The sequence below is a fragment of the Oncorhynchus gorbuscha genome, linkage group LG15, assembly GCF_021184085.1.
Source record: "Oncorhynchus gorbuscha isolate QuinsamMale2020 ecotype Even-year linkage group LG15, OgorEven_v1.0, whole genome shotgun sequence".
Taxonomy (NCBI): Eukaryota; Metazoa; Chordata; class Actinopteri; order Salmoniformes; family Salmonidae; genus Oncorhynchus; species Oncorhynchus gorbuscha.
The window spans coordinates 32,038,777-32,062,665 of record NC_060187.1 but is presented as its reverse complement, the minus strand read 5'-3'; the positions used below and the strand labels follow the sequence as shown (position 1 = coordinate 32,062,665).

Genomic DNA, 23,889 nt, shown 5'->3' with positions numbered 1-23,889 from the left:
TCTACAAAATCCACACATCAGACCTGTAATCTAATCATACTGACAGTGTGAAAAGTGATTTGCTAGCTGAGAAAGGATACAGTTACCAAAGAGTGTGAGCACAATGAAGTATATGGAGGACCACATTCCTGACTTCACTCCTCCCTGGGAGCGGATCCCATTGTACATCACCTCATTCCAGTCTTCTCCTGTCAGGATCTAGATATACAGTGCCTAGTGAAAGTCTACACACCCCTTGCACAGTCTTCAGAGTTTTCTGCCTTAAAAACAGATTACAGTTGGGTTTTTTCATACAGATCTACACAACCTACTCCACATTTTCAAAGTGAAAGAAGGTTACAAACATTTGCCAAATTAATAAATAAACAAAAAAGCTAAGATGTCTTGATTGCGGATGTCTTGGCACCCCAGAGTTAATACTTGGTAGAAGCACCTTTGGCAGCCATTGCAGTTGTTAATCATTTTGAGATTCCCCTAAGATTCTACTAACCTCTTAGGGGAACATACAGTGCATTCGGAAAGTAGTCAGACCTCTTGACTTTTTCCACATTTTGTTATGTTACAGACTTCTTCTAAAATTGATTAAATTCATATTTTCCTCATCAATCTACACACAATACTGTCACACCCTGATCTGATTCACCTGTCTTTGTGATTGTCTCCACCCTACTCCAGGTGTCGCCCATCTTCCCCATTATCCCTTGTGTAATTATTGTTCCTGTTTCGTAGTTTCCCCGCTGTTGACCATTCTGCCTGCCATGACCCTGAGCATGCCTGTCCTGACCCTGAGCCTGCCTGCCGTCTTGTACCTTTTCCCTGCCTTTTGCCTACCCCTGTTGGATTAATAAACTGTTGTTACTTCGACGTTGTCTGCATCTAGGTCTTACCTGAAACATGATAGTACGAACTGGCCATGACTGAACCAGCAGACTCGGACCAGCTGCGCCACGCCATCTTCTCCCAAGGAGCCACCATTGATAGGCACAAGGAATTGCTTCGTGGCCTTATGGAGGGGGTCCACACCTTGGCCGAACGTCATGACTTGGCGTTGGACATCTTGCTGGAGCAATTCCGCGGGTTGGCTGAGAGGCAGCCTACTATGACTGTAACCTCACAGCCCCTCAGTAACTCAGCTGTTAGCAGCGTCGCCTCACCGGTCACTCCCCCTTCCCGGGAGCCTATTCAGGCACCTGTCGGGCGTTTCTAGCTGTGTGCCCTCATCTTCGAGCTTCAGCCCTCCTCTTTACCCTCGGACCGCTCTAAGATAGCGTACCTTATCATGCTGATGTCCGGGACGGCACTCACCTGGGCTAGAGCTGTATGGTGCAACAGCTGGCCATATGCATCAGTCTGGATGAATTTGTGGGAGAGGTCAAGAAGGTGTTTGATGCCCCATTCTCCGGGAGAGAGGCAGCCCGGAAGCTACTCCAGCTTCGGCAGGACTCCCGCAGGACTCTAGCACTACTCTGCCCCGGGGATGACTGTACTCTCTGTCGGGACCAGAGACCAAGGCGATGGAGACCTACATTGGGGACTCCCTCGCTGCAGGATTCATCCATCCTTCTTCCTCTCCCGCTGGCGAAGGGTTCTTCTTTGTGGAGAAGAAGTACAAGACCCTGTGCCCGTGCATCGACTACCAGGGTCACAACGACATAACGGTGAATACCCGCTACCCCTCATCTCCTTGGCCTTCGAGCCGCTCCAGGGGGACAGATCTGGTGCAGATACGGGTAGGGGACTAGTGGAAGACCGCCTTCAACATGGCCAGCGGTCACTACGAGTTTCTGGTCATGCCATTTGGCCTTACCAACGCCCCTGCTGTGTTCTAGACTCTAGTTAACGATGTTCTCCCGCTCCACCCAAGAACCTGTGGTCCATGTCCGGCAGGTTTTCCAACGCCTCCTGGAGAACCAGCTGTTTGTAAAAGCAGAGAAGTGTGAGTTCCATCCTCCTTTTTCTGGGTTACATCATTGCTGCAGGGAATGTACAAATGGATCCCGGGAAGGTGAGAGCGGTGGAGGATTGGCCCCAGCCTACTACTCCCCTGTCAGCACTCACCTCGCCCAAGGTTCTGTTCATGTGGTCTCCAGCTGCTGACCGGGTGTTCCCGAACCTCAAACATCACTTCACCACAGCTCCCATCTTGGTTCACCCTGACCCATTCCGTCAGTTCTTGGTAGAGGCTAATGCTTCGGATGTCGGTGTGGGGGATATCATGTCCCAGCGTTCTGCCCTGGACCTCAAGCTACATCCCTGCACCTTCTTTTCCCATTGCCTCAATGCCATGGAGAAGAACTGTGCTGTGGGGAATCGTGAGCTTCTCGCGGTGAAGATGGCGTTGGAGGAATGGAGGCACCGGTTGGAGGGTGAGGGACGGCCGTTCATCGCGTGGACCGAGCACAAGAACCTGGAGTATCTCCGCACCGCCAAGCGCCTCAATTCCAGCCAGGCTAGATGGGCCCTGCTGTTCACATGGTTCAACTTCTCCCTCTCTTACCGGCCGGGATCCAAGAATGTCAAGCCGGATGCGCTGATAACTGATGTTCGTTCCTGACGCCGTCCTGGAGTGGGCCCACTCCTCCAGGCTTGCCTGCCACCTGGGCTCCCGTTGGACCCTGGCTTTTGTGCGACAACGCTTTTGGTGGCCTACTATGGTCCCTGATGTGTCTGCGTAGAACACGACTCCTCTGCAAGCTCCAGCTGGTCTCCTCCAACCTCTGCCTGTTCCTCACCGTCCCTGGTCTCACATCTCCCTGGACTTTGTCATGGTCTTCACCCATCTGATGGCAATACCACCGTCCTGACCATGGTGCATCGGTTTCCAAATCCACCCACTTCCTTCCTCTCCACCAACTACCCTCTGCCAAAGAGATTACCCAGCTCATGGTGCTGCATGTCTTCCGGACCTATTGTCTACCAGTAGACATGGTCTCTGACCGGGGTCCTCAGTTCTTGTCCCAGTTCTGGAAGGCATTCTGCACCCTCATTGGGTCATCGGCCAGCCTGGCCTCTGGGTTCCACTCCCGTCCAACAGCCAGTCAGAGCGAGCCAACCAGGAACTAGAGACTATTCTGTGCTGCCTGGTCTCCACCAACCCCATCACCTGGAGCCAGCAGCTTGTGTGGGTTGAATACGCCCGCAACATCCTTCCCTGCTCTGCCACTGGCCTATCACCTTTTGAATGTTCCCTGGGGTATCAGCCCCCGCTCTTCACTGAGCAGGAAGTAGAGGTCGGCATAAATTCTGCCCAGATGTTTGTCCACCGCTGTCATCATACCTGGAGGAGAGCCCGGTTGGTCCTCCTCAAGACCACCTCCAGGTATCGACGACAAGTAGATTGCCACAGGACCCTGGCTCCCCGGTATCGGCTAGGGCAGAAGGTATGGCTGTCCACACGGTTTATCGGCCCATTTCCCATCTGCAAAGTCATTAGCCACTCTGCTGTTCAACTTCTGTTGCCCCTGTTGCCCCGTTTGTCGTGCCTTCTTCACAACTGTCTTGGTATGTTCGGACCATGATAGTTCGTTGGTGATCTGGACACCAAGGAACTTGAAACTCTCGACCCGCTCCACTACAGCCCCGTTGATGTTTATGGGGGCCTGCCCGGACTGCCTTTTTCCTGTAGTCCACAATCATCTCCTTTGTCTTGCTCACATTGAGGCAGAGGTTATTGTCCTGGCACCACACTGCCAGTTCTCTGACCTCCTCCCTATAGGTCGTCTCATCATTGTCGGTGATCAGGCCTACCACTGTTGTGTCGTTAGCATACTTGGAGTCATGTTTGGCCACGCAGTCGTGGGTGAACAGGGAATACAGGAGGGGACTAAATAAACACCCCTGAGGGGCCCCAGTGTTAAGGATCAGCATGGCAGATTTGTTGTTGCCTACTCTTACCACCTGGGGGCAGCCCATCAGGAAGTACAGGATCCAGGTGCAGAGGGAGGTGTTAAGTCCGAGAGTCCTTAGCTTAGTGATGCGCTTCATGGTCACTATGGTGTTGAACGCTGAGCTGTAGTTGATGAACAGTATTCTTACATAGGTGTTCCTTTTGTCCAGGTGAGAAAGGGCGGTGTGGAGTGCAATTGAGATTGCGTCATCTGTGGCGGTATGCATATTGGAGTGGGTCTAGGGTGTCCTGGAGGATGCTGTTGATGTGAGCCAGCCTTTCAAAGCACTTCATGGTTATCGACGTGAGTGCCACGGGGAAGTAATCATTTAGGCAGGTTACCTTCGCTTCATTGGGCACAGGGACTATGGTGGTCTGCTTGAAACATGTAGGTATGACAGACTCGGTCAGGGAGAGGTTGAAAATGTCAGTGAAGACACTTGACAGTTGATCTGCGCATGATATGAGTACAAGTCGTGGTAATCCGTCTGGCCCAGCGGCTTTGTGAATGTTGACCTGTTTAAAGGTTTTGTTTATATTGGCTACCGAGAGCGTTATCACACAGTCATCCAGAACACCTGGTGCTCTCGTGCACGCTTCAGTGTTGGATTGGGAGATTAATAAAAAGCATTTAGCTCGTCTGGTAGGCCCGCGTCATTGGGCAGCTTGCGTCTGGGTTTCCCTTTGTAGTCCATAATAGTTTTCAAGCCCTGCCACATCCGACGAGCATCAGAGCCGGTGTAGTTCGATTCAATATTAATCCTATATTGACGCTTTGCTTGTTTGATGGTTTGTCTGAGGGAATAGCGGCATTTCATATTAGCGTCCAGATTAATCTCCCGCTCCTTGAAAGCGGCAGCTCTAGCCTTTAGCTCGATGCGGATGTTACCTGTAGTCCATGGCTTCTGGTTGGGAGTGTACGTACAGTCACTGTGGGGACGACGTCATCGATGCACTTATTGATGAAGCCGATGACTGAGGTGGTGTATTCCTCAATGCCATTGGATGAATCCCGGAACATATGCTAGTCGGTGCTAGCAAAACAGTCCTGTAGTGTAGCATCCGCAACATCTGACCACTTCCGTATTGAGCGAGTCACTGGTACATCCTGCTTTAGTTTTTGCTTGTAAGCAGGAATCAGGAGGATAGAATTGTGGTCAGATTTGCCAAATGCATCTCTGTGTGTGGAGTAAAGGTGGTTATCATAAGGTACTCTACCTCAGGCGAGCAATACCTCGAGACTTCTTTAATATTAGACATCACGCACCAGCCGTTACTGACAAAAAGACACACACCCCCACCCCTCGTCTTCCTCGAGGTAGGGTCTCTGTTCTGCCGGTGCATGGAAAATCTCACCAGCTCTATATTGTTTCTTCTTTCAGCTACGTCTCGGTGAAACATAAGATGTTACAGTTTTTAATGTCCCGTTGGTAGGATAATCTTAATAGTAGGTCATCAATTTTACTTTCTAACGATTGCACGTTAGCAAGGAGAATGGAAAGCATTGGGAGTTTACTCGCTCGTCTCCGGCTTCTCAGAAGGATCCCCGATCTGCGTCCCCTTTTCCAGCGTCTTTTCAAAAGGCGTCGATCTGGGCCTATTCCAGTGAAAGCAGGATATCCTTCTCGAAGTACTCGTTAAAGGAAAAGGTTCTTCCAGTCCGGTGAGCAATCGCTTTTCTGATGTCCAGAAGTTATTTTCGGCCATAAGAGACGGTAGCAGCAACATTATGTACACAATAAGTGAAAAAAGAAGTTACACAAAATGCAAAAAAAAGAACAAAATTGCACAATTGTTTGGGAGAATGTAAAACGTCAGCTATGTTCTTCGGCGCCATCTTGTGCAAGGTTGGTAGAGTTGTGCAAGGTTGGTAGAATCTTATTAAAAATGATTCATAGCTGTAATGGCTGCCAAAGGTGCTTCCGCCAAGTTTTAACTCTGGGATGTGAAGACACACAATCAATACATGTACATTTTTTACATTTTAGGACAGCAAAATGTTAAGATTGTGCAAGGGGTGTGTAGAATTTCACTAGCGACTGGAAATACCACATACTGTATCACAGGATTCTCTCACAAGCTACAGAGTAGATCATCTGTAAATTCATGACAATCCAAATATTTATATGAACTCTAAGATTTCCACATGCAAAGCTTTGTTACCTTAATCAAAAACACAAAACTTTACTCAATCAAAACAATTGAATTGAGCCAGACCTGAAAGACAGTCATGATGGCAGCAGGAAATGTGTCAAAGTTTGTAGGAGTGTAGTCTTCAAAGATGAACCTGCATAGAAGGATGAGGACAGAGAGGACATCGAGTTGAGCCAGGATTTTAAAATATTTTTTTTCCCAGAGAGAGAAAACATTTTCCTTTTCTCGGTAATAGAGGGGGTACTTTTTCCCCAAAGTCTGTTTTCTTTTCTGTACTCCAGTGACCAGGCAACATACGTCTCCAGCATGCACTGCATTCATTGAAGTGACAGTTTCACAGAAATGGTCCTTTATCCGTGGGAACATAGCGGCACAACAGCTAAGACTTGTTGTGTGACAGAATCTTCTTGGGAAAGACTGAGCCCTGTCAGGGTGTTTTTACATTGCCACAGGGGATGAAAATGTCCTCTGTAATATCAAATGTCACAAGGAGAAGGTCATGGTGACACAAATCAAACAATCAGTTGTACTACATCCACTTTGATTACATTGACTGCCAATATCCATCATAGTTTGTGATGAGATCTGACAGACGGGCAGTAGTAGTTCGTCCTTGTGTCTATGGTACAGTACCTGCCACCAAATAGCTGCATGCCCAGCAGAGCAAAGACCAGGATGAAGAGGAAGAGGAGGAAGATGAGGCTGATGATGGACTTCATAGAATTCATCAGAGATACCACCAGGTTCCTCAGCGACGCCCAGTACCTGTCAATCACAACCAACCGGGGGCGGGATTGGGTGCATTTGAATTCCGTCGAAATAAGAGACAAATTGCTTAATTAACAGTGTCTAAATGTTGCTATTGTGAGTGTTTTCAATTATTTGTAGCCAGCCTGGATATGAACATGCTTATCTGTATATCCTATCCCTAGCAGGAGGCTACAAATATCACACAGACGTGACACCCAGGATCTTCATAATCTAGGACATTGATAGCTAGGTGCCTATGCATTGCCTCATTGCATACTGCAGGAAGAATGTTAGAAACCAATGAGGAGGCCTTGGACTAACTTGGTGATCTTGAATATCCTCAGCAGACGGAGAGCGCGCAGCACACTGATGCCGAAGGACATGTCAGGCCTGAAGAACCCCCACATCACCTCAAAGATGCTGCCCACTATCACCTGTCAACAGAGCCATAAACAACATAGTCACCAGATGTACCAGCACACCAACAGCAGCCTTTTACATACAGTAAGTATACAGAGAGACAAAGATGAAGGATGTCCATTCACAGCTGAGTGCAGAGGTGACAGAAACAGAACAGGGACATTTACTGCACTTCATTAACTAAGTTACACCCATCAGTGTCACTTTCATTAAAAAGTCTTTACAGGTGCAATTTGTTGTAAACAAAAATTTTGTTAACAAAAATTAACAAAGCAGACACCCCACATCGGTTTTGGCAAAAATTCTGAGGGATGGGTCTGGAGAAATGTAGCCACCCATTCAAAGACAGAGCAACTGATGCAAGGACTGACCATCCAAGATGTCACAATTCTTGTTTTAAGCACATTTTGAGGATATACAGTGTTTGTTTATATGTACAATGTTTACAAACGGAGTAAAAAAGTTTATATATTCGGTTCTGATGGGGTACAACGGTCGAACTAAGCTCATGTTGCATTTATATTCTTCAAGAATCAATGAGTATATATAATGAATTTATAAGTCTTAAAATGGAAGCAACAACTGCGGATTGCCCCTTTAAGTCACTGTCCAATGTTTTAAGTAAAGCATTTCCTCTCACTCCCTCGTACTGGGGTAAATGTTATAATCTATAGTATGTCCCTGTCTTTCCATCTGGCATGGTGTCTCCATGTTGGTTAGAGATGAGGCAGAAAAATAAAGGGACTCACGCCGCAGTCGAAGCGGTTGAAGGCGGAGTGGAAGTAGAGTCTGGGTCCCAGGCTGTACATCTTTAAACACATCTCAGTGAGAAACAGACCCAGGAAGAGAAACTCTGCATAGTCTGAAATGCAGACAACAACAGCAACAACAACACTCATAAACACAGCAGAAAACAATAATCTCAAAGATTGTCACTCGACTTGATTTATTTTGGATGGAGATGATGGTATGTACCTGTGTGTGTGTGTGTGTGTGTGTGTGTGTGTGTGTGTGTGTGTGTGTGTGTGTGTGTGTGTGTGTGTGTGTGTGTGTGTGTGTGTGTGTGTGTGTGTGTGTGTGTGTGTGTGTGTGTGTGTGTGTGTGTGTGTGTGTGTGTGTGTGTGTGTGTGTGTGTGTGTGTGTGTGTGTGTGTGTGACTTACAGAGGAACACAGACAGCCAGTGGGGCTGGTTGTGATGGACGATGGCCACACAGAGTGTGTTGAGGGCCACCAGGCCCAGTACGGTCCAGTAGAAGGTGTGTGTCTTCACCATGCGGCGGATAGAGATACGCAGCAGACGCTCCTTCCGCTTGAAATAAGCCGTGGGTCCTCTCTTAGCACTCCTGATGCTGGCTCTGGTCATCGGGATGCCTGGAGGGGACAGCCCATTTAAGATCATTACTAAACTCCCCCTAGTAGTGCAATCACAAATAGACAGTATATTTTAGATCTCTCCTCTGTCAAATGTTTCACTTGCACAATAGATACAATTTCTCCAACAGGAAAACAAAGAGCCAAAGGCCTTCTCGTCCATTTAGCCTCGCCACTGACTGTAACATGTAATGATGGCTGGAACTGATGAGCTGCCATTTCCAGTCTTATTCCCAATACGACAATGACAATCTCCTCTGTAATTACAGTCTAATACGGAGGGGGTGCCTGTTGCCTGATGGCAGATCATTCAACCATTTGGGATGTTAGCTACAACATACTGCTTTTTTCAGTGGCTTCACACACACACTCACCCACAGAAGAGATGTCACCGTACTGCTCCTCCTCTGGGCCCCGATGGACGGCATCCACCCCTCTCCTCTTGATGGTGGTCCTCTTCAGCACTGCAGCCAAAGGTTTCACATTGTCACCCCGCAGAAAGCCCACACAAAACACAACGTTTCTGACACTCCAAACATGTCATGAGACACACAAGATCATGAGGGCATTACTAACAAGAAGAGAATGGTGAAAATAATAAATGCATTTACATGCCACTGTGTTTAGTGCTTTGGGTATTGTAAAACAAGAGTACAAACATATGCATTTAGTAGACATGTGCAACAGATTACAGCAACATGGTGTTATTAAAATATGCATCTATTGTTATTACTGTATGATGAACCCAACTTAACTTCAACTAATCGTTGTTTTTGTTGGTTCTATTATCTGGGCTATAACCCACACTCACATTAAGTTTGAGACAATATCATACCATAAGCATTCTAAAGAGCTGTATTGATGCACACATATCATTGTATATGTGCCTAATGCGGAAATAACCATGAATTATCAGGGTAAGTTGAACTCTTCCTCCAGCCAACCCTCGTACACCCCCACCGCCTTTTGGTTAGAATCTCATGTATTTATTCATATTTACCTAGACTTTCTCCCTTTTAATAAGCCAGTGAACCAATAGTGTTTGCACGAGGCACACACTGGCTGACACCCAGACATTTAATTTGAGTTGCTATGGCAACACTGGCGCACTCTCTCAAAGCTATTACATCTTCTGAATTTGTTTCCACTGGAACAGCTGGAACTTTTTACGGCTACTTTTGGTTCGCTTGTGCCAAATTAAATGTTTGAAGTTCAGAATGGCTCGTGGTTTATTTGTAAGTGTGTTTTGTGGAACAATAGCTGGCTTTATTTAAATGTTCATGTCAGACTGAGTTGTTGAAAAGGAACAAAAGGTGGCAAGTAAGTGTAGAATAGAAGTTGTTCCTCACCATGGTTACCGCCTGTATTCCATTCAGACAGCCTCTTGGGAGCTGTCAATCAACATTTAATAAAAACGATTTGTTTGTTTGTTTGTTGGGGGGGGGAATCATGCTTCACTTGATAGAGGCATAGCTTTGTGCAAGGGCTTGTCTTGTAGGTTTAAATGTCCATATTGATATTGAGGTAGCAGAGATTATTGTTTTGGGGGTACAGCATGCATGGTCCTCAATAATCCTAACCAAAGTTGTTTTTGAAGTGCACCACATCAGAAGCAACAACAATGGTATTTTAGGCATAGCTATTCTTGTGAAGATTTGCTTCTAAATATGTCTTTGGAATAGATATACAGTACCAGTCAAAAGTTTGGACACACCTACTCATTCAATGGTTTTTATTTATTTTTACTATTTCCTACATTGCAGAATAATAGTGAAGACATCAAAACGATGAAATAACGCATATGGAATCATGTAGTAACCAAAAAAGTGTCAAACAAATCAAAAGATATTTTATATTTGAGATTCTTCAAAGTAGCTACCCTTTGTCTTGATGCAGCTTTGCATAGTTTTGATGTCTTCAATATTATTATACAATGTATTTATAATCTTCAAGAATTGTGCAAACTCTTGGCATTCTCTCAACCAGCTTCACCTGGAATGCTTTTCCAAAAGTCGTGCTTTTCCAACAGTCGTGAAGGAGTTCCCACATAAGCTGAGCACTTGTTGGTTGCTTTTCCTTCACTCTGCGGTCCAACTAATCCCAAACCATCTCAACTGAGTTGAGGTTGGGTGATTGTGGAACCAGGTCATCTGATGCAGCACTCCATCACTCTCCTTCTCGGTAAAATAGCCCTTACACAGCCTGAAGATGTGTTAGGTCATTGTCCTGTTGAAAAACAAATTATTGTCCCACTAAGTGCAAACCAGATGTGATATCACTGAAGAATGCTGTGGTAGCCATGCTGGTTAAGTGTGCCTTGAATTATAGACAAATCACAGACAGTGTCACCAGCAAATCACCCCCACACCATCACACCTCCTCCTCCATGCTTCACGTTGGGAACCACACATGGGGAGATCATCCGTTCATCAACTCTGTCCTCGTGCTCCTAGACCTTAGTGCTGCTTTTGATACCATCGATCACCACATTCTTTTGGAGAGATTGGAAACCCAAATTGGTCTACACGGACATGTTCTGGCCTGGTTTAGGTCTTATCTGTCGGAAAGATATCAGTTTGTCTCTGTGAATGGTTTGTCCTCTGACAAATCAAATGTACATTTCGGTGTTCCTCAAGGTTCTGTTTTAGGACCACTATTGTTTTCACTATATATTTTACCTCTTGGGGATGTTATTCGAAAACATAATGTAAACTTTCACTGCTATGCGGATGACACACAGCTGTACATTTCAATGAAACATGGTGAAGCACCAAAATTGCCCTCGCTAGAAGCATGTGTTTCAGACATAAGGAAGTGGATGGCTGCAAACTTTCTACTATTAAACTCGGACAAAACAGAGATGCTTGTTCTAGGTCCCAAGAAACAAAGAGATCTTCTGTTGAATCTGACAATTAATCTTAATGGTTGTACAGTCGTCTCAAATAAAACTGTGAAGGACCTCGGCGTTACTCTGGACCCTGATCTCTCTTTTGAAGAACATATCAAGACCATTTCGAGGACAGCTTTTTCCATCTACGTAACATTGCAAAAATCAGAAACTTTCTGTCCAAAAATGATGCAGAAAAATTAATCCATGCTTTTGTCACTTCTAGGTTAGACTACTGCAATGCTCTATTTTCCGGCTACCCGGATAAAGCACTAAATAAACTTCAGTTAGTGCTAAATACGGCTGCTAGAATCCTGACTAGAACCAAAAAATTTGATCATATTACTCCAGTGCTAGCCTCTCTACACTGGCTTCCTGTCAAAGCAAGGGCTGATTTCAAGGTTTTACTGCTAACCTACAAAGCATTACATGGGCTTGCTCCTACCTACCTCTCTGATTTGGTCCTGCCGTACATACCTATACGTACGCTACGGTCACAAGACGCAGGCCTCCTAATTGTCCCTAGAATTTCTAAGCAAACAGCTGGAGGCAGGGCTTTCTCCTATAGAGCTCCATTTTTATGGAACGGTCTGCCTACCCATGTCAGAGACGCAAACTCGGTCTCAACCTTTAAGTCTTTACTGAAGACTCATCTCTTCAGTGGGTCATATGATTGAGTGTAGTCTGGCCCAGGAGTGGGAAGGTGAACGGAAAGGCTCTGGAGCAACGAACCGCCCTTGCTGTCTCTGCCTGGCCGGTTCCCCTTTTTCCACTGGGATTCTCTGCCTCTAACCCTGTTACGGGGGCTGAGTCACTGGCTTGCTGGGGCTCTCTCGTGCCGTCCCTGGGGGGGATGCGTCACCTGGGTGGGTTGATTCACTGTTGTGGTCGGCCTGTCTGGGTTCCCCCCCACCCCTTGGGTTGTACCGTGTCGGAGATCTTTGTGGGCTATACTCGGCCTTGTCTCAGGATGGTAAGTTGGTGGTTGAAGATTTCCCTCTAGTGGTGTGGGGGCTGTGCTTTGGCAAAGTGGGTGGGGTTATATCCTTCCTGTTTGGCCCTGTCCGGGGTGTCCTCGGATGGGGCCACAGTGTCTCCTGACCCCTCCTGTCTCAGCCTCCAGTATTTATGCTGCAGTAGTTTATGTGTCGGGGGCTAGGGTCAGTTTGTTTATCTGGAGTACTTCTCCTGTCCTATTCGGTGTCCTGTGTAAATCTAAGTGTGCGTTCTCTAATTCTCTCCTTCTCTCTTTCTTTCTCTCTCTCGGAGGACCTGAGCCCTAGAACCATGCCCCAGGACTACCTGACATGATGACTCCTTGCTGTCCCCAGTCCACCTGGCCATGCTGCTGCTCCAGTTTCAACTGGCCTGGGCCCTAGGACCATGTCCCAGGACTACCTGACATGAGGACTCCTTGCTGTCCCCAGTCCACCTGGCCATGCTCCTGCTCCAGTTTCAACTGTTCTGCCTTACTATTATTCAACCATGCTGGTCATTTATGAACATTTGAACATCTTGGCCACGTTCTGTTATAATCTCCACCTGGCACAGCCAGAAGAGGACTGGCCACCCCACATATGCTCTCTCTAATTCTCTCTTTCTTTCTCTCTCTCGGAGGACCTGAGCCCTAGGACCGTGCCCCAGGACTACCTGACATGATGGCTCCTTGCTGTCCCCAGTCCATCTGACTGTGCTGCTGCTCCAGTTTCAACTGTTCTGCCTTATTATTATTTGACCATGCTGGTCATTTATGAACATTTGAACATCTTGGTCATGTTCTGTTATAATCTCTACCCGGCACAGCCAGAAGAGGACTGGCCACCCCACATAGCCCGGTTCCTCTCTAGGTTTCTTCCTAGGTTTTGGCCTTTCTAGGGAGTTTTTCCTAGCCACCGTGCTTTTACACCTGCATTGTTTGCTGTTTGGGGTTTTAGGCTGGGTTTCTGTACAGCACTTTGAGATATCAGCTGATGTACGAAGGGCTATATAAATAAATTTGATTTGATTTGATTTGAACTCTGCGCTTCACAAAGAACCAAAAATCGCAACATTTGACTCATCAGACTAAAGGACAGATTTCCATCGGTCTAATGTCCATTGCTCATGTTTCTTGGCCCAAGCAATTATCTTCCTCTTATCGGTTTCCTTTAGTAGTGGTTTCCTTGCAGCAATTTGACGATGAAGGCCTGATTCACGCAGTCTCCTCTGAACAGTTGATGTTGAGATGTGTCTGTTCCTTGAACTCTGTGAAGCATTTATTTGGGCTGCAATTTCTGAGGCTGGTAACTCTAATGAACGTATCCTCTGCAGCAGATGTAACTCTGGGTCTTCCTTTCCCGTGGCGGTCCTCATGAGAGCCAGTTTCATCATAGCACTTGATGGTTTTTGTGACTGCACTTGAAAAAACTTTCAAAATTCTTGACATTTTCCAGATTGACTGACCTTCATGTCTTAACGTAATGATGGACTGTTGTTTCTCTTTGCTTAATTAAGCTGTTCTTACCATAATATGGACTTGGTCTTTTACCAAATAGGACTATCTTCTGTATACCACCCCTACCTTGTCACAACACAACTGATTGGCTCAAACGCATTAAGAAGGAAATAAATTCCACAGATAAACTTTTAAGAAGGCACACCTGTTAATTGAAATGCATTCCAGGTGACTATCTCATGAAGCTGGTTGAGAGAATTGCACATATGGAATCAGCAAGGCAAATGGTGGCTACCAATACTTTTTTGGTTACTACATGATTCCATATGTGTTATTTCATAGTTTTGATGTCTTCACTATTATTCTACAATGTAGAAAATAGTAAAAATAATGAGTTGAATGAGTTGGTTAGTCCAAACTTTTGACTGGTACTGTATATTGTGAGTACACACAAGCCCAGATATATTACAAAAACAGGATAGCACACACGTTTAAGAGTATTGCGAGACAAAACTGCTCAAAGTAGTTACACTGTCATGAGAAAGTGTTAGTAAATGACTTTCAGAGTCAACCAAACAGATTGTACTGTAAGTTCCAACACTCAATGAGACATAATGTATACATATCAGGCCTCAGGAGAGACTGAAATTAACAGTGAGAATCAAAACACCTACTTTTCCTCGCTAGCACTTACCTATGTAAAATAATGTGTGGTTATCCACAGTGGGGCAAAAAAGTATTTAGTCAGCCACCAATTGTGCAAGTTTTCCCACTTAAAAAGATGAGAGAGGCCTGTAATTTTCATCATAGGTACACTTCAACTATGACAGACAAAATGAGGAAAAGAAATCCAGAAAATCACATCTACAAACAAGCAAGATTTCTGGCTCTCACAGACCTGTAACTTCTTCTTTAAGAGGCTCCTCTGTCCTCCACTCGTTACCTGTATTAATGGCACATGTTTGAACGTGTTATCAGTATAAAAGACACATGTCCACAACCTCAAACAGTCACACTCCAAACTCCACTATGGCCAAGACCAAAGCGCTGTCAAAGGACACCAGAAACAAAATTGTAGACCTGCACCAGGCTGGGAAGACTGAATCTGCAATAGGTAAGCAGCTTGGTTTGAAGAAATCAACTGTGGGAGCAATTATTAGGAAATGGAAGACATACAAGACCACTGATAATTTCCCTCGATCTGGGGCTCCATGCAAGATCTCACCCCGTGGGGTCAAAATCATCACAAGAACGGTGAGCAAAAATCCCAGAACAAAGCCTACCATAAGTAACACACTACGCCGCCAGTGACTCAAATCCTGCAGTGCCAGACGTGTCCCCTGCTTAAGCCAGTACATGTCCAGGCCCGTCTGAAGTTTGCTAGAGAGCATTTGGATGATCCAGAAGAAGATTGGTAGAATGCCATATGGTCAGATGAAACCAAAATAGAACTTTTTGGTAAAAACTCAACTCGTCGTGTTTGGAGGACAAAGAATGCTGAGTTGCATCCAAAGAACACCATACCTACTGTGAAGCATGGGGGTGGAAACATCATGCCTTGGGGCTGTTTTTCTGCAAAGGGACCAGGACGACTGATCCGTGTAAAAGAAAAAATGAATGGGGCCATGTATCGTGAGATTTTGAGTGAAAACCTCCTTCCATCAGCAAGGGCATTGAAGATGAAACGTGGCTGGGTCTTTCAGCATGACAATGATCCCAAACACACCGCCTGGGCAACGAAGGAGTGGCTTTGTAAGAAGCATTTCAAGGTCCTGGAGTGGCCTAACCAGTCTCCAGATCTCAACCCCATAGAAAATCTTTGGAGGGAGTTGAAAGTCCGTGTTGCCCAGCAACAGCCCCAAAACATCACTGCTCTAGAGGAGATCTGCATGGAGGAATGGGCCAAAATACCAGCAACAGTGTGTGAAAACCTTGTGAAGACTTACAGAAAACATTTGACCTCTGTCATTGACAACAAAGGGTATATAACAAAGTATTGAGATACATTTTATTTATTGACCAAATACTTATTTTCCACCATAATTTGCAAATACATTCATAAAAAATCCTACAATGTGATTTTCTGGATTTTCTTTCTCGTTTTGTCTGTCATTGAAAATTACAGGCCTCTCTCATCTTTTTAAGTGGGAGAACATGCACAATTGGTGGCTGGCTAAATACTTTTTTTGCCCCACTGTATGTATCATGCACAGCGCATAGGTTAATATGATATTATTAAATTACAAATAACAATGACAATTTTCTACAAATTATATGTTTCAGTCTCGGCCAATAATTTTAGTTATGTGTGGTTATGTGTGGTTGTCTTAGAGGACAGGCAGATGAGAAATATTCTCATAGTAGACAGTCATGTGTACAAAACAGAATGCCAATAATCCAGTACAGACAGATAAACTGTAAACTAATGCAGGGGTCTAAAGACAATATAACCAATGGGGCCGTCTTTCCATTCTTACCATCAAGAGCAGAAGGTCCTAAATTCTTATTCTCCTCCGCAAGCATCACCTCTTCTGCAAAGCAGCCACAACAATGAAGTCTGATTCATACAGTATGAAAGTAAATATCAAGGACATTTCTGAGGTAACCTTTTAAAAGCATGACATGTATTGGGTCTATAGTGTAATACAGACAGTGGTTTTAGTACCTGCTCTGTCGATCCAGGCTCGGTAGCCATTGAGTTCCCGCTCAATTTGCTGTTGCCTCCGGAGCTTCATGAATGCCCTGCGGTTTTCCACCCGCTCCCTCTCCTTGGCAAACTCCCTGCAAGCCAAACACAACAGCAGATAATGACTGTTCTGGGACCTGCTGTTCAGCGCTTATTCTTCTCTGCATCATTCAGACACCATGGGAGAGAAGTAGTGTGGTGGAGGGAGACTCTAACCTTGTCTGCTTCCCATGCAGTTAATTAGAGCATATTGTGCATTCACCTTTTGAAAACATACATGTCAGCCACCCCGGCACAATGTGGCGGTGCCACAGTGCTGCTGTAAATGTTAAGTTGGACTCACCCTGAGAGAACTCCCAAAACCAGGTTCAGCACGAAGAAGGAGCCAATGATTATCAGAGGGATGAAGTACATGCAGTTCCACGTGGGGCCTAAGGCATCGTTGGTCTGTAGAGATAAAAGACAATAACCAGGAGCTATTGAATCCAGGAGAAAGCACTGTGTTGTTATACTACATACCAACACAAAAAATGGAGCCCCACATTGTTGTTCTGCACCTGAGACCCATGATTATAAATCATGTTTTGAGATCATCATCAATGCATGATTTGTGCAAAGTGCAAGTTACAGTCCTGTCAAGTTACAGGATTGAGCCCAATATGGACATGCATGTCTCTGGCTCTGTTCCATCCTACAGTCAGAGTTTATTCATCCATTAGTGAGAGTGGGACGCCATGAGAGAGGAACCAGAAGGAATGCTCCTGAAGCGTTGAGGCAGTGCAGAGCTGCAGACGGAGCCGTAAATAGTCTGGGCTCCAGATACCGTCCACACACACAAAAATGTATAATATCGGCACAAATACCACAAAGTCATGGTACCAATATTATATTTTTGTGTGAACCATGTTCAAATCATCTATGACTTTGTTGATCTTCACAATCAAGTTTAGATATTTTTGGATGATTTGGACATGATGTGTGAAAAATGCTAACATTGGTGCTAGGACCTGGTTGGGATTGGTGCCACAAATGCTTAAACAGCATTTGGAAACAGTCCCAGGGAAATAAGACCAAAGCATGGCATGGATTAGCTTGTCCATAGACTGCTGACAGGTTAAGGAAACCAATGTGTCATTTGGTCATTTGGATGAGCTATCCCTTAATTATCTAAAAGGTGGTGTTACCACGATCCCAAGCAATTGTTAACAAGTAAACATGGCTATGACGAGCTCCTGACTAAAGCCAGTGTAAAGCGTACTGGCTTGCGTTCCATTGACCTGCTGTGCACTGTCTGCATGCTGTTGCACCTTGGGTATCTGTGCTTTATCAGACAGCAGCATTCAGAGTCAGAGAGTGGTAGTCTTTAACAAGCTATTAGGCTGTGCCCCAAATCTTCAGTTTCACAGTTATACAGAACTCTCACTAACTTTATGAGGGGGCCTTTTCTGTTCTCTACCTCCATGTGACAATTCCCTTTGTCCACGATTTACAAACGGTTTGCACTGTATAAACGGTATTCACTGTATAAACGGTTTTCACTGTATAAATGGTTTTCACTGTATAAACGGTTTTCACTGTATAAATGGTTTTTACTGTATAAATGGTTTTCACTGAATGTGGACTTTGGGGAACATAATGGATATATATGAAACTGAAAAGCAATTTGATCTGCGTTAAAACAGAAGGATATAGTGTGCAGCAGGGAGGATGAGGCAGCAACTGCCTGCTGGTGTCTCAATCCTAGAGAGAACAAAAGTATTGATTAGCTCTGGGGCAACATGAGAGGGGAGGTTGGATCCTGTATGGCAGTAAGTGGATTCTGTATCAGAGAATGCAATGAAAACAATAAAGAGCAGCATCTGTACTCAACCTTGTTTTAGCAGACTGCAATGAAGTGGATGGATCGGTTTGTTTGTGAGTGACTTACTGACTGACTAAGAGTCTGTGTAAGTGTACATATGAAGAGTTTCACTCCAAAACACTGTATACTGTTTCCACTTTCAGAAATGTTGGTAAATTAGTTTTTATTGTTTAAAGAAATGATGAAAGAGATTGGTGTGTTTTTTCACTATCTTATCAAGGCATGGCTTTGTTCAATGACAGACACACATTTGTTTAATTTAAAATCTATCACATGATGGTTTCATTTCGGAGAGGCAAATAATCACGTTTTTTTGCACTTCACTCTTAGACAAATAAGTAGTACTGCTAGCTTTTACACAGTAGGTTTTACACAGTCAAATGTAACAAATAGCTAAACATTTTATAAAGAAATGTACAATATTATTATTATTATTATTATTTTAAATAATTCAATACAGTAATATGAGCTCTGTACCGTATGTAAAAAAAGAAAGAAAAATTTGGCATGGGCCCTCAAATCCTAAAAAGGTTCTACAGCTGTACCACTGAGAGCATATTGACTGGCTGCATCACTGCTTGGTATGACAATAGCACCGCCCTCGATTGCATGGCGCTGCAGAGGGTTATGCGGACAGCCCAGTATATCACTGGAGCCGAGCTCCCTGCCATCCAGGACCTCTATATCAGGCACTATGAAAAGTAGGCCCAGGAAAATTGTCAAAGACCCCAACCACCCAAGACATAGACTATTTTCTCAACTGCCGCACAGCAAGAGGTACTGGTGCATCAAGTCCAACACCAACAGGCTCTTGAACAGCTTTCATCCCTGAGAAATACGACTGAGAAATAGCTAACACTATAGCTACATGGACTATCTGAGTGTACCTAGTATATTTATTGACCTTTTATTTCAATATTTGCACTGTCTCTTTGCACACTAACATGACCCTACACACACACACACACACACACACACACACACACACACACACACACACACACACACACACACACACACACACACACACACACACACACACACACACACACACACACACACACACACACACACACACACACACACACACACACACACACACACACACACACACACACACACACACACACACACATTCATTTGCTCACTCACACATATGCAGATACATTTATATTGACTCTACACACCCGCACACCCACTCACATACAACCTGCTGCTACTCTGTTAATCTTATATCCTGTTGCCTAGTCCTCTTACACCTATACTGTACATATCCACCTCCATTACTCCAGTAGTCCTGCACATGTAAATATGTTATTGGAACTGACTTTGTAAATATTTTATGTACTGTATATAGTATGCTTACTTACGTAATTACATGTGTATTTCATATTTCCTATTCTTACTTTGCATGTGTTTTTTCTAGTAATACATTGTTATTGATTATTGCATTGTTGGGTTTTGAGTTCGCAAGAAAGGCATTTCACTGTACTTGAAAACATTTACATTTGACATTTTTGTCATTCAGCAGATGCTCATCCAGGGCGACTTAATGTAAGTACATTCATCTTAAGATAGCTAGGTGAGACAACCACATATCAGAGTCAAATATTTTGTATAAGAACATTTCATTCCAGTTAAACAATGGATATATAGCGTTTTGCAGAAAAACACATTTTCATACATAAATCTCCAATTACAAATCGAGGAAAGCAGTAATATTTTACACACACATGAAGGAAACCATAAGCAATCATTACTGATGAAAAAAACGAAATCTGAAAAATTGGTGGATGTAGCTTTTTGGAAATACACTCTACATGTGCACGTGTGTTTGACTGAGTGTGTGTGTGTGTACGTGCATGCAGTGTTTGACTGAGTGTGTGTGTGTACGTGCATGCAGTGTTTGACTGAGTGTGTGTGTGTACGTGCATGCAGTGTTTGACTGAGTGTGTGTGTGTACGTGCATGCAGTGTTTGACTGAGTGTGTGTGTGTGTACGTGCATGCAGTGTTTGACTGAGTGTGTGTGTGTACGTGCATGCAGTGTTTGACTGAGTGTGTGTGTGTACGGGCATGCAGTGTTTGACTGAGTGTGTGTGTGTACGTGCATGCAGTGTTTGACTGAGTGTGTGTGTGTACGTGCATGCAGTGTTTGCATTCCTGTAGAAAGGAATATAAAACAGCAAACTGTATTAGAGATTATCTTGTCTGCTAGCCCTTTTAACCACCAGAGCAGACTCTCATTCTCTACCCTCCACTGTCTCTCTTCATTCCTTAATAAATTACATTCACCATAATGTCAGTCAACATAATAGAATCACAGCAGAAAATCATCTGCTTCCATCAATTTAAATAAGGAGCCGTGAAAGCAGTGAGCAGAAAGTATGGCCTGGCATCTATGCTCTGTGGGTAGGCCTATTATACACTGTGCTACACTGGTAGTCAAGCAGTGGAAATGACATCTTTTATCAAAATCAATTCAATGTATTTTCCACTACCTTATGGAAGATGTGTTAGGATAATCTTTCCGTGAATCTCAATCCCAGGGTATCTTTGATCTACACTGTATGATTACCCTGGTGAGGACAGTGGTTTTCAGAGGTTGTGGAGCATATGGCAAGCATGTTATCCAGAGTAAAGCCACAGGCATTTTCATTTTCAAATTAGCATTTTGATAAATTGCTGAAATGAGATCAAATATTATGTTCTTGTGTCCAGGCCCTTTTCACTATATTGACTCATTTTGTCAACACAAAAAGGCAAGAGGGCTTCAACATTCTTCAATTGGCAACTCATTGATTCTTGCTCTGAAACCAGTGCCATCACCATGTCTAGAAAAGAAAAGAATTAAATACAAGCTGACAAAATGCTATTGCTATCACGTTCAACATGTTACACTTGTGGTAGATGCTATCCAACACAGTAGAAGTTTGTCATTTCTAAATAAAGCTATTCATCAGCATACATTGGCACATGCTGATGTTACTAATATCCCTAGGCATGCCATGAATGAAGTTGTATTGCATTGTATTGCATCACCATCATTAACAAACAACAGAGGGTTCAATAGGCTGCTACTCCACTGTGATATTAGCATGAGAGCGAAATGAATGGGGAAAGAGGAAGAGGCATTAAAGTTGGAATCCTTAATGGTGAAACAGCCCCGTTCGTTTGTGATATTATATCAACAATGAAGTTACTGCAAACAACGAACACAGTTTTTTCCCTTCGGAGATAACCCTGCAACGTGTGACAGAAGAGCACAATATGTACTGAATTTTTTTTTTTTTACCATGTCGCACCACCAGTGATGACCAGTCATTCAAGGGGGTTTTGAGCCCCACCTGTTTGGCTAAAAACATAATCATATAATTTCCCCCCTGTTTTGGCCTGTTTTGAATGTTATTTTGGCATCAATATGTGTCACATATCAGTTTGCAAACAATGAAAAATATATAAAAATCATTAAGTTAATAAGGCTGAATGCAAACATGGTCTCTTTTTTGCTTTCTTGAATAAGACAGCTCCAAAATGCAGGTGGTTCAGCCTAGCTCAGTGCTTTCTGTGGTGGTGGGGCAGCCAGCGGAGAATATGGAGCGTAGAGGTTTGTGATGTTCTCTTGTTGCACCGTGATTGGCTCAGTGCTTTCTGTGGTGGTGGGGCAGCCATCGGAGAATATGGAGCGTAGAGGTTTGTGATGTTCTCTTGTTGCACCGTGATTGTGCTCAGTGCTTTCTGTGGTGGTGGGGCAGCCATCGGAGAATATGGAGCGTAGAGGTTTGTGATGTTCTCTTGTTGCACCGTGATTGGCTCAGTGCTTTCTGTGGTGGTGGGGCAGCCATCGGAGAATATGGAGCGTAGAGGTTTGTGATGTTCTCTTGTTGCACCGTGATTGGCTCAGTGCTTTCTGTGGTGGTGGGGCAGCCATCGGAGAATATGGAGCGTAGAGGTTTGTGATGTTCTCTTGTTGCACCGTGATTGGCTCAGTGCTTTCTGTGGTGGTGGGGCAGCCATCGGAGAATATGGAGCGTAGAGGTTTGTGATGTTCTCTTGTTGCACCGTGATTGGCTCAGTGCTTTCTGTGGTGGTGGGGCAGCCATCGGAGAATATGGAGCGTAGAGGTTTGTGATGTTCTCTTGTTGCACCGTGATTGGCTCAGTGCTTTCTGTGGTGGTGGGGCAGCCATCGGAGAATATGGAGCTCTTGTTGCACCGTGATTGGCTCAGAGGTTTGTGATGTTCTCTTGTTGCACCGTGATTGGCTCAGTGCTTTCTGTGGTGGTGGGGCAGCCATCGGAGAATATGGAGCGTAGAGGTTTGTGATGTTCTCTTGTTGCACCGTGATTGGCTCAGTGCTTTCTGTGGTGGTGGGGCAGCCATCGGAGAATATGGAGCGTAGAGGTTTGTGATGTTCTCTTGTTGCACCGTGATTGGCTCAGTGCTTTCTGTGGTGGTGGGGCAGCCATCGGAGAATATGATGCGTAGAGGTTTGTGATGTTCTCTTGTTGCACCGTGATTGCCTCAGTGCTTTCTGTGGTGGTGGGGCAGCCATCGGAGAATATGGAGCGTAGAGGTTTGTGATGTTCTCTTGTTGCACCGTGATTGGCTCAGTGCTTTCTGTGGTGGTGGGGCAGCCAGCGGAGAATATGGAGCGTAGAGGTTTGTGATGTTCTCTTGTTCCACCGTGATTGGCTCAGTGGTTTCTGTGGTGGTGGGGCAGCCAGCGGAGAATATGGAGCGTAGAGGTTTGTGATGTTCTCTTGTTGCACCGTGATTGGTTCAGTGTTCTGTTGCTCATGGGGACACTACGTCACCACAACATCTATGAAGTGCATCTTAGAAGTGCCCATCTAAGGCGGCTCAAGGTCACTGGCCACAGATAAAATTACGTTAAATCACGTTATATCTACATTAGCTTTGATTGGACTTTCAAAATCTTAGCTATCAAGCTAGCAGTCATTATAATGAATCAAGTCGACAATCTACTGGAAAATCATTTCAATCCTTGTCATATGAAGAGAAGTAATGAAGAGAAATTAGAGATAAAACATATAGGTGCTCATCGGCCATTGGATATAAACATTACACAACAAGTTTGAAATCGCAAATTCAACAATGAATGGTTTGGAAGACATCAGATTGCATTGCAAAGCAATCACTAGCCTGCTATTCAGTGGAGTGGGTGTGTGGTCCCAAGTCTAGGTTTAAGGGTCCAAGCTTAAAAGGATAAACATTCAACATGGGCCATGCTGTCAATCCAGCATGACCTCTGCTGCGCTCAAAACAACTAGAAACTCGGAACTGCGAAATCTGAATTCTGAGTTAAAGACAACTGGGAACTCCGAAAAAAAGAGCTCTGACAGTCATCCAACTCGGAATTGCAAGTAGGGAACTCAGGCCTCTTTCTAGAGCTCTGACCTGAATATCACTGACGTCATC

The 23,889-nt window shown here is 44.6% G+C and overlaps 1 protein-coding gene across 7 annotated transcripts in view; it reads right to left on the bottom strand.

The window, feature by feature from the left end:
• LOC123996936 (voltage-dependent R-type calcium channel subunit alpha-1E) overlaps positions 1-23,889 on the bottom strand; it is a 118,494-nt gene that overhangs the window by 29,099 nt on the left and 65,506 nt on the right. For 5 of the 7 annotated variants that reach the window (XM_046300799.1, XM_046300798.1, XM_046300802.1 and 2 more), the window contains exons 7-17: positions 16,933-17,036; positions 16,569-16,684; positions 16,381-16,434; positions 9,932-9,973; positions 8,957-9,046; positions 8,373-8,582; positions 7,960-8,072; positions 7,112-7,224; positions 6,674-6,805; positions 6,104-6,173; positions 81-198 (exon numbers count right to left, since the gene is read on the bottom strand). In XM_046300799.1, coding sequence (XP_046156755.1) covers positions 81-198; positions 6,104-6,173; positions 6,674-6,805; positions 7,112-7,224; positions 7,960-8,072; positions 8,373-8,582; positions 8,957-9,046; positions 9,932-9,973; positions 16,381-16,434; positions 16,569-16,684; positions 16,933-17,036 — 1,162 coding nt within the window. The remainder of the gene's footprint in view (positions 1-80; positions 199-6,103; positions 6,174-6,673; positions 6,806-7,111; positions 7,225-7,959; positions 8,073-8,372; positions 8,583-8,956; positions 9,047-9,931; positions 9,974-16,380; positions 16,435-16,568; positions 16,685-16,932; positions 17,037-23,889) is intronic. The other 2 variants (XM_046300801.1, XM_046300805.1) reach the window with 1 other exon arrangement.